The 15,620-nt window shown below is 25.4% G+C and overlaps 1 protein-coding gene across 1 annotated transcript in view; it reads left to right on the top strand.

Moving 5' to 3' along the window:
• Positions 1-15,620, top strand: part of LOC111632167 (basement membrane-specific heparan sulfate proteoglycan core protein-like) — a 208,133-nt gene that overhangs the window by 19,336 nt on the left and 173,177 nt on the right. Inside the window, 2 exon segments of the mRNA XM_023376533.1 lie at positions 5,443-5,583; positions 5,962-6,084. Coding sequence (XP_023232301.1) covers positions 5,443-5,583; positions 5,962-6,084 — 264 coding nt within the window.

The raw sequence follows: 15,620 nt of genomic DNA, 5'->3' as shown, positions 1-15,620 counted from the left end.
CGATCTCTGGTCCCCCAGAGCGGTATGCTAGCCACTTGACTACTCGGCCATCCCGCCATCAATATATTAAAGGGGTTTCAAAAAGCTTCCAAGTTTTAAATTTTTGTTTTTACTCGTACAAATTTTTAGTTTACCAAAAAATAAATGTATTTCGAAAATTGTTTTCTAAAGTTTTATTATAATTAATAATATAAAAGTTATTTTTTTAAAATAAAATCTCATAACAGATGGCGCCACACACAAGTATAACCTTGCTAACGTGCTTAAACGTAAATACTTTTTGCCGGGAAATTTAAGTAACACGTTGTTGGATTTTTTATGTTATTAATTAATTATAATTTTCATTAAAATTAGACCGAAAGTTCTCTGTATTGAAGTGGTGGGGATGATATTTTGAAAATAGTAAAATGATCCCTATTTTCCGAGTAATCATTTGTATTATTAGTTTTCTATAATTCCTAAAACTTAAAGATAATGGCAGCAATTATTAGGGATGGAAACAAATAACAAATGCCGGGAAAGCCCAGCAACAATATTGCCAGCTTTTACTTTTATTAATCATTTGAAAAAGCATTAGGAAGTGTATGCAGCAATACGAAAATAAAAGACCAAACTCTTCAATAGAGAGAATGTTTTTAAAATGAATTAGGTGAATTCATTAAGATCTTTGTGTTACTTCTACATGCTTATTTCGAATGAATTTATAATCCAAGTTTATTTTTTAATAAGATATTAAATTATTTTATTCTGAAATGAATTAGACATTTCCCTCAAAGATATTCGTAAACTAAAGTTCGTGTTTATCTAAATAAATACTAAGTTAATATTCACATTTTTCTGAAACTAGGTGTCATTGACTGTGAAGGATTTTATTTTGTGTTTTTAATTAGAATAATTAAAAACAATTGGTCATACTCTATATATGGAGAATTTTATACTTCATAACAGTCTCCAGGCATTTTCAGTTTTAATATTTTTGTTTAATATTCTCTTATATTACAAATAATGAGATACAGTAATTCCTCCATATACACGAGTAATTGGTTCCATAAAAACAGCATGTAAATGAAACTGTTGAACTTGGAAAGCTGTTTAAAATAGAGATCTGTTCTATATTCTCAAATACAGATTTTACTCTGACTGGAGTTTTAACTAAAGTTTTTTAAACATACATTTATATAAGATGTTACTAATGATAAAAATTATGCTTTTCGATTTAACTATCATTTATTTCCATAAAGTCGATTTTTATTTAAAATTTTTAACTGCTTTAAAGTGCATTTGTGTAGACACCATGTAAAGAGAGATTACTGTATATAAAGCATTGATATGTTTTAATGGGAAGTGTCATTATATTGTTCTTGGACATGCATAATTTATTTCAAAAATTATACAGCATTTTCAAAATGTCTCTCCATTGTGGTTATTGTAGGTTTTAGTTGTTCCTTTCAGCTTATTAATACATTTCAGGTGATACTTGTTCACCAGACAACATGACTTTAATATAGATGAATAAGCAAGCCAATGATATAGTCTATTTTGTTTGAAATGAATTGACATTGTCTTGTTTATCCAGCTGTGTTAAAGCCACTTTACTATACAATGTGCGTGTGTCTGCTTCATTCTTTCACAGCCATGAATAGGCAATTTAATGTGTTGTTTGCATGTGCTTGGTATCTTGATTTAGTATAACCTACAATACCCACTGTGGAGAGACTTTTCAACTGTATTTTTGTAATCCACTTAAAAAAAACAAATATTTATTTAAAAAATGTACTATTAATAAAATTTTTCATAAATATTCAGCTTGAATGCCATGTTAATTTGCATATTTATAATAATCTGTTTTTTATATGAGAGTCTTAACTCCCTTTGCCACTTGGCAAATAGACATATGTTATATATAATTTGTCTAAAATGTGCATTCAAAAACTTTCCAAGAAAGTTTACAGCGGATTCAAGTTTTGACTTTACTTACTGTATTTACTCTAATATAAAATGCATCTAAATTCTTACATGCTCACCTGTGAATTATTATTATTTTTTTGAAAACCAACAACTTGAGACAAATTTCTGTGTAAATTGTTCAATATTTATTGCAAAGTGAAGTAAGTTACCATGCAATAAACATCATTGTCTTCCATGATATCAAAGTTGAAACCTCTTCACTTTTCATGTTACTCTTCTTAATCAGCACTGGATTTGATGCTCACATCTTCCATACAACCATCTTCAGTGTCATTGGAAGCATCACAAATGCATTTCTTGAAAGAGTGCTGTGTATCTTTTTTTTCTGTGACTTTTAGTCTGTTGTTATGACATTACTGTAATACTAATAACAATGAGCTACGTTGTCTTTTAAATATTTTCTATTATGAATATTGGTATAATGAAATTATTAAAATGATGCAATTGAATTTGTATTTAAAAGAATATGGACTTATTATTTTCAAGTAATGAAATTTTTTATTTTTTCAAAACTATTAATACATCTATTTGATTATAAACATAAGTGAATAAAGGTCTAAAAATAATAATTTAAATAATTACATAATAAAAAAATGCTAAATAACTGAAGGAGCCAACAAATTAAACAGAATAATACAAAATAAAATACTTTTTTGAAACTTGCACATCTCAGCCTTGGATCTCACTCAACAGTTTTTAAGTCAAACTCATATTTGCATCAATGTTTTAAGATTTCGTATTCAAAGCATTCCTTAATTAATTAATTAATCAAATAATATTTTGAATTGTATTGTGCACAGTAGCTTTTTCTATTTTCTGGAGTATTCTAGTCACTTTGTCATTTGAATTTCATAACACTATATAAATACTCTACTGATTATGATACCTCAGCATCCATAACCATGCATAGTTATCTGCATACTTTTGTGGGGAAATCTGCATTCGTGTCTGAGTCATATTCTCAATTTTTTGTGGTGATCTGGTCTTAATATGTTAGGCCATATCACTACACTTTCTCTATTTGTGTTTGCATTTGAATATTTTTGCAAAGGTATTTGCAACACTACTAACAATGTGACCTGAATTAGAGAAAAACTGGACAAATATGTGCAAAAGTAGTGGCGAAGACATGGCAAGATATTCCTGAACTGACCATCTCAAAGTGGACAGTTGACTGATCTGTAATTGGGCTGAAATTTGAAAAAATTGTAGACCTGTAAATTCCTGTTGTCGTCCATCTGTCTGTCTTTCCTTAATCTTGGGAGCAGAGTTAGATAGATTAAAGATGAGACTATATATGGAAACATTAGGGGCAGGATACTCCACTTAACTATGCGAACTTCCAATGCAAACTGGAAGTCATGTTATTTCAATTCAAAAATTTTTCCCTGAAAGCAGTTAATAAATAATCAGCACAACTCCAACCTTGCTAATGGAAAAGTATGATGTACAGGAGCAAGACACTACAGTATTAATTTGAGATGGAGAGCATATATTTTAAATGAAATAAATTAAAAATATGATTAAAAATTGTTGCCCAGCATTGTGACAATGTCGCAACAAATAATTGCTTGTTCAAAAATCATTCTAATTCAAAATCCTTTACCCAAAGAATATACATGGATAGGATCAAAAACATTAGTTCTACTGTTCATGATTAGTTACTGGAGTTATTTATGGTTCTTTAAGGTATTTTTGTGCTGTTTTTATTTCCGTTCTTTTTTTTTTTTTTTTTTTAGATAAAATTATTATGAAACAATATTAGATAAAATATTTTTTAGGAAAACGCATAGTAAAGTGTTACTAATATATTAAATGTGTTGTTATTTTACCGTAATAGTATTATAACATTAGATTTATAAATAATTTATATAAAATTCCAGTTTAAACAGAAAAAACCTTGAACTTTTAAAAAATGACTTTGTGATAATATATTATATTGTTGAAAGTTTTTTTAGAACGCTTATCTAATTTCAGCAAACTTCAAGCACTCTAACCTTTCTTCAGATAAAAATTTCTCAGTTGAATATCAAAATGAGATATTAATTTTTTATCAGATATTACTGTTATATTAGTTATTCAGTTTTAATATGCTTGATAAATAGAATATGCCAGTAGTTTTTCTAAAAAAGGATTTATTAGAATTCCATTGATGTTAGAAGCAATAACAAAAGCTCTTTTAAAGTTTTAAGAATCATATTCCAGTTTTACCTCCTATTGTAATATTTCAAACATAAGCAACTATAACTCTTCTAAATAATTAACAATATTTTCTATTTTCAAGGAATTAAAAATATCACTATGTCAAAAATGTTTAGTAGTTTTATGTTTTTGTTTTCTTCTTGCAGTTAGTACCACTTCAATAATTACAGCAATTCTGATATGAGAGATTCTATTACTAGCAAGCTAGATACTCAGAGTTGTATTTATCCAGCAAGATCATTTTTTCCTGTTGTTTCTCTTTGCAACTATTATCGTAGTAAAAATGTTATTTGAAATAATTTGCTGTGGTAAATGGTATCAAATGATATAAATTGATGTCAACTGGCAGGAATTGATATTAAATAACAAATGGCGAGTCATCTGCAATCATTTATTTTGAATAAAAGACTTATTAAATAGTGGAAATAATATGAATTGTTGTCAAATAACCTTTTAATTTTTTAAAAATGTTTTCAAATATTTTAATTCCAAATATTTGATCCCAATTGGCATCAAATGATATCAGTTAATATGATTTGGTCACTTGAAACTGTCCAAAAACTACTTCAAAATGATAACCAATATCAATTAAAAGTGATGTTATTATTATGATAACTACTGATGATAAAATTAAAGCTTTTTTATTTTTATCATATCAATAAAAAATGAATATGATTAAACCATCACACAAAATTTGATTTTGGAATATAGCAGCATATTTTTTATAAGAAGTGGAGAAAAAAGTCTTAATCCTAATACTTGAAGTCTTCTGGTGCTTTTCATCAAGAATTAAGATTTCTTCTCTATCTTCTCCATTTAAACTAGTTTTTCTTTTACTGATTTTTCATTTTCAGAAAATAATTTATCCAAAAATTTTGCAAATGATTATAGTTTTAAGTAGTTTATCATTAAAAGAGCTCATTTGAAAAATGTATTATTTTACTTTGACTCATTTTGACCTTTTCAAGTTTATTAATTAAACATAATTTAAAAATTTTAAATCTAGAAGAAACAAGCTTAATTCTCAATTTCTTTTACTGATTGTATCTGTGAAATTTTTGCTTTTTTTATAAAGTTGAAAAGTTTAAAATGATTTATGAAATTTGAACTTTAAATGTATAATGTTTAATTTAAAAGAATTTTTAATTTAACTCATGAAAGTTTTAAAGTTAATGATAAATTAGAGAAAAATATTATGTATTATAAAATAAAAATTAAAACTAATACTTTTATCTTCATTACTAAAGACTAATTCTTATATAATATTTTCAGTTCCTCCAGATACACCTACTATTTCAACTCCTTCTTGTTCTAATGATGAATTAGCTTGTCACTCTGGAGAATGTGTATCCTTGAATAAGAGATGCGATGGTTATCATGATTGCCGAGATGGATCTGATGAGAGTGGATGTCGTAAGTATAACACAGGAAAAATATTTTTCAAAGATATAATTTATTGCTTGCATTCATTACTAATTTCTGGGTAAGTAATAAATGCTATCCAGAATTGCCTGCTGTTTCTTTATGATGATGATAATTTATTCTGAGCTAATAAATCTATAATCAAACTAATTTAACTAAAATTAATTATAAATTAATTTAAATCAAAACAAACTACTTCAGAAGATTTATTAACAATTCTTTTCTTTGCATGTAATTTTTTTAATTAATCAAAATTTTGTTTTATAACTGAGAATGAATGTAAGTTTTGCATGTATCATAGTGTGTAGAATTAAATGTGTAGAATTGTTTAGGGCATGGCATAGTATCGCTCCCATTTTGCATGCACAGGTGATGGAAAGTTATGCCGTAGCGATGATCAAATATTGTGCCGGGACGGTACGTGCATTGACCAGGTTCGTCTTTGTGATGGTGTCAGTGATTGTCCGATGGGAGATGATGAAGAAAATTGTGGTAGGTGCACTTTGTCTTTATGAAATATTTTACAAAAAATTTTCAGGTAATTTTTTTGTTTGCATGATTTTTGATGCATGTGAATGCTTTCTGCTATTTCTAGGAAAAAATTATTTTATGTTAACAACTTACAATTTGGTAATATTTTTTATAAATAGAATTTTTGTTTATTCCTACAAACTTTTACATTTCAGAATTAAAATTTTAGTATATAATCATTTTGTTTTTCAATTTAATTTTGTTTGTTGTTATTTTTAAACTTTATAACACTTTCATTTTTTCATAATAAGTAAGAAATATCTTTATTATTATTAAAAATATATTTGTAAAATTTTGACTACTGGTGATAATAAATTCACTTGTCAAATTACTTAAATCATTAGAAATTACATACATAATAGGATATAAAGTTTATATTTAAAGGATTTTATATACAGTATATAATAGTAGCATAGCAATTCATATTTTTAGAATTCATATTTACTTAAAAACACCATTTGTTAGACAATTAAAAACATATTTTTTGCATTTCTGTTATTAAATATACATTTTTAAATATTTCTAACATCAAGTTTCACATCGTAGAAAAAGTATGTCATGCAAGTCCTCCAGGTTGAGGGCTCTACTGTTCTAAGGTAGCAACAATATATTATTTTTCAGAAACAAACTATTTTTTTATTATTAAACAAGCATAATAAATTTCATTTATATTATTATTATTACTGTATTAATATATAATAAATATATCAAACACATAGAAATTGGGGAGCTCTCTGGCTTAAGCTGTCTCCATGCTAAAAAGTCAGATGCTAAAAAGTAATAACATTGTTTTGACGAAAAGTGGAATCGCTGTCTAAGTATTTAAGATAGCAGTATTCACTTAAAATTGATATAAATGATACATTGACATCCTCTTTATATCTACTTATCAGGAGATAAATTACTAACAGGACAAGTGATAATACTTTAAAACTGTTAAAATGAATTTATATTTTCCTTTTATTCCTAATGTATATAATTTTCAAAAAATACACGTATTTACTTTAATGAATTTTTGCAATCAATTTAATCAATCAATGATTAAAGTGATTAAAATAATATATATTATAAAATTATTAAATGTTTTATTAATGATACAAAATAAACATAAATTGCTAAAAGCAATAGTTCTGTTAATATTAAGAATTAAAATTATGGAAGATAATTGTTATTGATGAGCTGATATTTATGAAGTAACAAATGTTTTTTTAAGTTGACAGTTATAATAACTTCAGATATATGTCAGAAAATTATATAAAACATTGTACTATATTCTGTTTTATTACATGCTAACTTTTTAAAATATGATTGAAACTTAAATATCAATTTATATTTGAAAATAATTTTAATGTTAAAAGATTGATTTAAATGGAGGACTTCCATATTGACAAGTAATGTCATAATCTTTGTTTTGTGTTATCTTTTCTATATCTTTTATGATAAATTGAAGCTTATTGTATAAGATATTTGAAGCACTGGTTCTATTCAGATGTTTGTTTTTATGATCCAGATCTAAATATGATAAATATTTTCAAAAATACTTCTCAAGTTTTTCTTCAAGACTTCTTTAGTTTGAGAAATTTGATTTTAACTCTTCTTTAATATAAAAAGAAAGTTATATCTTTATTTTAAAGTTTACATATTAAGGAGTTTCAAAAAGTATGTAAATGTAAAAATTTAAACACAGTATTACAATAAATTATATGTAAAATAAATTTGCGATGATTGAAATAGGTTATTCGAATTTAATCATATAATAAGTTATTATCTGTAAAGTTTTACAGTATTAGATTTTCATGAAAATGAAAATCTAATCTTATTTGTAAAATACAAATTTCCCTTCAGGCCCTCATTACCCTCTGGACAGCCCTGCAACTTATATGGAAATGAAGAGTTTATTTAATGTATGTATAAGATACTTTTCAGTTGAAGATGTTGAATAGATTACATAAGAAGTTGATAATGAATCTGCGAATAAAAAAACGCACACATAACGCCGACCTCAGTGCCTTCCCTTTTTTACAAGATAATGAATCTGTAAACTATATTAAATCTGCAGAACAAATTCCCCAGATCTGATGCCTAAATTATTGATGAACTAAATAAATGTAGTTTATTATTGCCCACTTTCAAAAAGAAGTATAAAAACTGTTATAAACATCCTAATTAAATATGAATTTAAAGAATCATTCAACAGTGTAAATGAAGCTATTCATGAGTCAAAAAGTGATTTTGACTTTTTGACTCATGATTTTGTTTGTGATTGAAGTTTAAACAAATGCATGACCATTAAATATGATTTTTCAGCAAATATATAGAACTCAGCATGGACAATATCATTACAATGCTGAAATTTTGAAATTTGATCTGTGGGCTGAAATAATAGAAATCAAAATTTACCATGTAAAGTCTATGGGCTGATTACCAGTTGTAAGCTGGTTGCATGCTACATGTCAATTGAGTTTATGATTGCTGTTAATTTACTTTGATCTCTATGACAGTTTTTTATCTTGACCTTTACAATGGGTGTTTAGCATGCACAGTGTCATGATGAAATTATTGTTTTGGAAAAAACAAGCACATGTGTATCTTCTGGCCACATATTTTTTAAACTGATTGCTGTAGTTTGTATGCAGTTGACTGCAATGTGGGTGTTTTAAACATTTCTTGACATTTTTGTCAGTTAGTAGGATAGACATGCATGTCTAATGTTCTGTCTAAAAACATTAGAAGCATGTCTTACCATACTTATATGTTTGTGTCAAGCAGAAACAGAAAAACATACACTGCAGAGCTGTTTTGATTTTCTAGATAATGCCTAGTTAATTTATCCTTAATAATTCATCTTGGTTTCATTTAGTATAAAAATGGGAATAGAAAATTATAATTTTATTATCAAAACTTTTGTATAATAAGAACACAAATACTTACTTACAATGGATTTGTAATATCTTTATCTAATTTCTTTTCTTATTGTAATAAACATACATCAATAGAGTGGATGAATACAATCTTAGATAATATAGAGGGCTCAACATAATGCTTACAATTAATTACACCAGCAGAGTAAAAAATTATGGAAATTCATAATAATGAATGCAAATATAACATTTAAGTATGCTTTTAAATGTGAAGAGTTCTTGTAACTGTCATCAAAAAGACTGAAATTTTAAAACACTTTTATATATTTATTTTTTTCTAGAAATACTGTATTTCATATGTATAAGATAATAGAGATAAAAACTTTCTAACAAAAGAGTTATAACATTTTAATTCTTTGCACACTTAAACTTCATAATGTTTTCTTATTTGCATATTATCATACAATGTAAATTCATATGTGATAATATGTAATAATGACACGATTTATCATATAATATATGCTAATAGTTAGTTAATTTATGAGATTTTAATTATCTTTTTGTTATCAATAAGTGATCATTCATAAATTACACAACTCTATTTTTATACTTTTAAACTACCATACTACCCCCTGTAAAACACTATAATGTTGTCACACATACTTATGCCCAAAATCATGTATCTCATATCTTTGGTCAATCTCCTTAAATGTATTAACGAATAATACACAGCATAAAATAACGTAATAAACATTATATTATTTTATTAATTACATGTATAAGGTACAAAGTAGTAACAGACAGTACAGTTTTCTATGCAATAGTTCAGAAACAAAAATTAATCATTCTATTAATCTAACAAAACATTACATAACATACATAACATCTTTGTAAACATCCCCACTTGTAATTCATAACACCACCCATCCACCCACCCATATTGGCATTATATAATTTATGTATATGGACAGCCTCCAATATACAAAGTGATTTTTAACAATTAAAGTTAGTCATACCTTTTATTTTTTTTAGAATATCTGCTATTTAAGAAAGCAAAACATTTTGCATCTCTTTTTACATTTTTCTTATTCTAAAATTAGATGAGTTTAATATTTTAATAAAATTACATTATAAGAAGACACTAAACACACCTTACACACTTCTCCAGCAACTAAATTTAATCAAAACAAACCTTTTTGGCCAGATTGATAAGGCTTCTTCAGGTTACAGAAGGTTTATCATTTAGGCTGAAAACATTTCTTTTGATAAAATTTAGTTGCTGAAAAAATGTGTAAGGTATGTTTAGTGTCTTCTTATAATGAAGTTCCAGCCTAGATTATTATTGATAAAATTACATTATCTAGGTAGCATTTAATTTAATTTTATACAAAACAAAATATCAGATAATTTTAAGCTTCTGCCTTTCAAAACATCAGGTATAAATAATTTAATGAGAATGGCATAATTTTAATGATAAAGTAGCTAAAAAAACCCTGTTTCTACACAGTTTTGTAAGAAATGGTTTAAGGTTATAGAGGTTTAAAGTTAAGATAAAATGTATTCTATTATTTCTTTGTATTTAAATTTGAAGTATATTCTGAAAGTTTTTCTGTAATCTTATTTATTCTAAACTGAAGACACCCAAGCAATAAAGACAAAAGTACTCTTATTTCTATATTCTTATTGTTGACATTGTCTTATCAAATTATTTATAAATGAAATCACATTAGAATAGTTTATTTAATATTCAAGGATTGATAAGAACCATTAATATTTCATTTTGTTTTTGTTTATTTTCCTATTACTTCTTTTTACTGTTAGAATAAGGAAAATATATAAATTATTTAATATCTATAAACAATCTATATTAATGTCTAAATTTAGATTAAAGAGATTTAAAAATTTGTATTACACATTAGCAAATTTTAAAATTTTTAATTTCTTGGATTTGAAATATCTGTTTCCATTTGTTCTGCTCACTAACTTAACTTTTGTTAAAAAAAATAATAATAAGAGAAAGCTTATAAATAAATTGATTACTTGTATATGTGTCAGTTGGAATAAAAATGAAGATAAAACAGTTATGATCAAATATAATTAATTTGTTAATTTGAGCTTATTTTATTTACTTTACAAGTCAACTTATGAATAATTCCAGATACATTTTTATAAATTAGGATGTTTCGTCAAATTAGAATTTTAAATATTACTTTTGTTTGATATGTATTGAATTACCATAGTTAAATAATACATTAGTAGTAGAAAGTTAAATAATAATATTTGACAGTTTTAAATCTTTGAAATATTTTCTTATTGAATATATTCACTGGTTTTCTGTAAAATTGATAAATTTTATTTTAAGATTTGTATGTTTATCTCAAATACTTTGGTGTATGTTTCATTTGTAAATTAATACAAATTACCTCTTTAGAATGTGTTGTTTTTAAATTGTTTGACTTTAAATTAATCTATTATTAGTTTAAAAGAACAGTATGTTTATCCTTAATTTTAATAACTTAAAGTTATCTTAAGAAGTTTGGATGTTTGGATGATTTTGATTGCTAAATTTTAAGAATTTTAACATATTTGAATTAATGTTTTGCTATTGCTTTTAACTTCTGTTTTTATGCTTTGCATAATATCATTAAAAACTGAAAATATAGTAGTAACAATGCATCATTTATTAACTAATATAAATTAATTTTTGAATAGTTTTTTCCCTAAAGAAATTATTTCATATTATTTCACGATATTATTCATATAAAGAAATTATTTCATACTAGTCTTTTCATATGTATAAGATAATAGAGATAAAAACTTTCTAACAAAAGAGTTATAACATTTTAATTCTTTGCACACTTAAACTTCATAATGTTTTCTTATTTGCATATTATCATACAATGTAAATTCATATGTGATAATATGTAATAATGACACGATTTATCATATAATATATGCTAATAGTTAGTTAATTTATGAGATTTTAATTATCTTTTTGTTATCAATAAGTGATCATTCATAAATTACACAACTCTATTTTTATACTTTTAAACTACCATACTACCCCCTGTAAAACACTATAATGTTGTCACACATACTTATGCCCAAAATCATGTATCTCATATCTTTGGTCAATCTCCTTAAATGTATTAACGAATAATACACAGCATAAAATAACGTAATAAACATTATATTATTTTATTAATTACATGTATAAGGTACAAAGTAGTAACANTTCTAAAAAAATCAGCAACAAGTAGCTTAACTTTCCTGGCAACATTTAAAACTGCATGTGTGGCACCATCTGTTATGATATTGTATTAAAAAATCTTTTTATATATAACAAATAACAAAATGCTTGATTTTAAGGACAGGGATGGGTTTTATAAAAAAATTATAAATGCTAATGAGTAAAATTGTCATAATGTCCAACCCTACTGGAGATACATAGGACCCCCTTTATCTCTCCACCCCCTTGACCTTTAATCACCAAAATTTAATAGCATCAATCCTCTGAATAAACAAATCTCTCTGCAAAATTTCAGAAATTTTTCACAAAAAGTGCAGGAGTTATTAAGCTTTAAACAGGAAAACAACATTATGCCCCCTCCACACCCTAACTTCCATACATACAGAGAAACTTCAAATTTTTTTGCATTTCTTGGCATTGACGTTTTAATGTCCTGATTCCAAAAACATAAAAATCTTGGGGGTCTTTTTTGACTGATTGCCATACTTTCACTCTGTTATATATAACAGAGCTGGGAAAGAAAAATAAAAGACAAAAACTAAATAAAAGAACAATGATTGAAAGTAAGCTTTATCTACAATAAATTTTGTGGATTTTTTCACAAATTGGAAATATTGGAAATGTTGTAGAAAAATTCCATACCTTTATATTTACCCAGCTGATTTGTCCAAATAAATTAATGTTTTTAGTCTACTTCTAAGACCTGTTTCAGATAAAAAAAATTTTTTAAACAGATTGAATTTCTAATATTTTGATGTTCTAATATGTTGAACGCAGGAGAGTTGACATATAAATTCAAATTTTTCTCTCTCTCCTGCATTTGACATATTAGAACATCAAAACATTAGAAATTCCATCTGTTTAAAAATTTTTTTTCACCTGAAACAGGTCTTAGAAGTAGACCAAAAACATTCCTTTTTTTGGCCAAATCAGCTGAGTGAATATAAAGGTAGTGAATTTTTGTACAATATAGTATAGCCTAGTTTATGGAGAAGTTTTATTTTAATTGGAAATGTCATGGAAAATTATTGGAAAGAGTAGAAAAATTAGAAATCATAGCAATTTTTTACCTATTAAAGGTCCATTTTTCTCAATAGATATATAAAAATTAAAATTTTAAAACAACCAATTAAAAGATATTGTCTTAATATTGACAAAGAATATTTCTTTGTAAAATTTTATTAATTTATTAAAATTTTTATTAAAATAATAGAAATGTAAAGTTTTTATCCTCAAAATTGAATTTTGGAATATAAATTACTACTACTGTATTACAGAAAGTTTTAAAATTTATAATATTAGCATTCAAAAGCCTAATCTGTGAAATTATTAAGTGTAATATAGTTCAAAATGTTCTAGATTCATCTTTAGTGATGTTGAAAATAAAAATAATTTAGTCACTGTATGGTAACAATAAGATCCTATATGCCTAAGCATTAATGAAAACAAATTCCCACATGACACATACATGCTTTTACTTACTATTTCCTTTACAACATTTGAATGCACATGAACATTTGATTAAAGAACTTTCTTCAAAAATTTGAATGTGCTTATATGGAGCTTGTTCAAAATGCATTTAAATACAGAACATTCTAAATTGTGATGTTACATAAATCTAAAAATTACAAAAAAACTTTAAACAATATAACTCTTAGAAACTTCTAATATTACCTTGTTTAATGTTTGTTGTAAGTAGCTCTTTGATACTCATTTGTATAAATCAATCTAAGGTTAGCATTGCTTGTTATGCCTGTGCCAGATTTAATTTATCTCTATTATTAATGTATCCTCTTTTGCACACCTGTTTATAAATTTTGGCAGAAGCTGCTAAAATTTATAAACAGTTCCTTTTTCTGAATAATATAAATCAATCTACTTCTAATGTTATGTTGTTTAATGTTTGTAAGTTTTAAATTTATATAATGTCATTGTAATTTAGAATTCTCCAAATTTAAATGCATTTCAAATAAACTTCATATAAGTTCATTTGAATTTTTGAAGAAAGTTCTTTTAATCAAAGATATTTCTTCAAAACTGTTTATGCATATTCTAATGTAAAAAGTTTATTAACTTGAGGAGGGTCACTGAAGTGGCCTGCCTCATAAAAATAAATATATGGAAGACAAAAACATTTGCTTTCCATATATTTACTTTTCTACAGGATTAACTGTATGTTGGAAATAGTACATAAAAGTTTGTGCACATTATTTTGAATTGTTTCAGCTTTCAAGAAGTTCTCTACAAATTTCTACATTGTACAGTTTAACAAATGAAGCAAATAAACCAAAATTGTAATGACATCGTTTTTAGTTTTTATTTCATTAACAAAAAAATAATGATGGAAATTAATACTGTTGTGTGTAAACAAAACAATTACTAAGACAGGTTAGGGGTATTTTTTAAAATACTAATCAATTTTATTTATCAAAATTTACATTATCATAATAAAAAGAACAAAGAATTTCTTGCTGATTTGATTGACAATTATTATATCACATCAAAGTTTTCTGAAATGGCATTGTTATATATAGAATAATTACTGGAAATTTAGCAGCTTTCAAAGCAAAAGTTCAAATTTGAGTATCTAATAATATGAATTAATTGAATATATAGAAAATGAATGGGAGAGAACCAAAGATGAGAAATGCATAATCATAAATCACATGTGGTGATTTTTCAGAGAAATTGCAATGGCAGATGAATATATTTGAGATACACAAAGGACCTTTCACATTTTCTAAAGATGCTCTTAGTGACTTCAGACAAAAGACAAAACTGTATGATGAGTTTGTAATTACTATCTATGCAATTTAAAATTGGCATAAACAATAATTCAGTCCATTGCATAACCCTCAATTGCTTTCAAATTCTTTTCAGCACATACAAGTAGTAGGTTATTCTCATAAAATTTATATTTCATTTTAAGCTATTTTAAAATTTATATTTTAAGAAAAATTTGTAAAATTATATTGATTTTAAATACTATTTCACCAATAATGATAGAAAATATTGTTTACTGTTTTTTCTGTTTAAAAAGATATTTTTGTTTGTAAAAATAAATAAATAAAAGGTATATAAGTAATAAGGTAATAAATAAATAAATAAAAGGTATATTATTCAACTCCATTATCTGTTAAAGACTGCTATTAGAATAGTGAGCCAATCATTTTTCTATTATATGAAATTTTACCATTTTACGGTAAAACTTTCAATCTTTCAAGCTGTTTTTCTATTAAAACAGTCATTTTTACAAAATTGGAATAAAATACAGTATAGTTGCTTAAAAAATTTGATATCAATAATTGATCTTATAATTTTTATTTGGCTAATAGATTTTTCTCTTAATAACTTTAATCAAAACTGCATGCAATTGCAATTAGATT

The sequence above is a fragment of the Centruroides sculpturatus genome, unplaced genomic scaffold (assembly GCF_000671375.1).
Source record: "Centruroides sculpturatus isolate CEXI.00-Female unplaced genomic scaffold, Cexi_2.0 scaffold703, whole genome shotgun sequence".
Classification (NCBI taxonomy): Eukaryota; Metazoa; Arthropoda; class Arachnida; order Scorpiones; family Buthidae; genus Centruroides; species Centruroides sculpturatus.
This window is presented reverse-complemented; position numbering and strand designations above follow the sequence as displayed.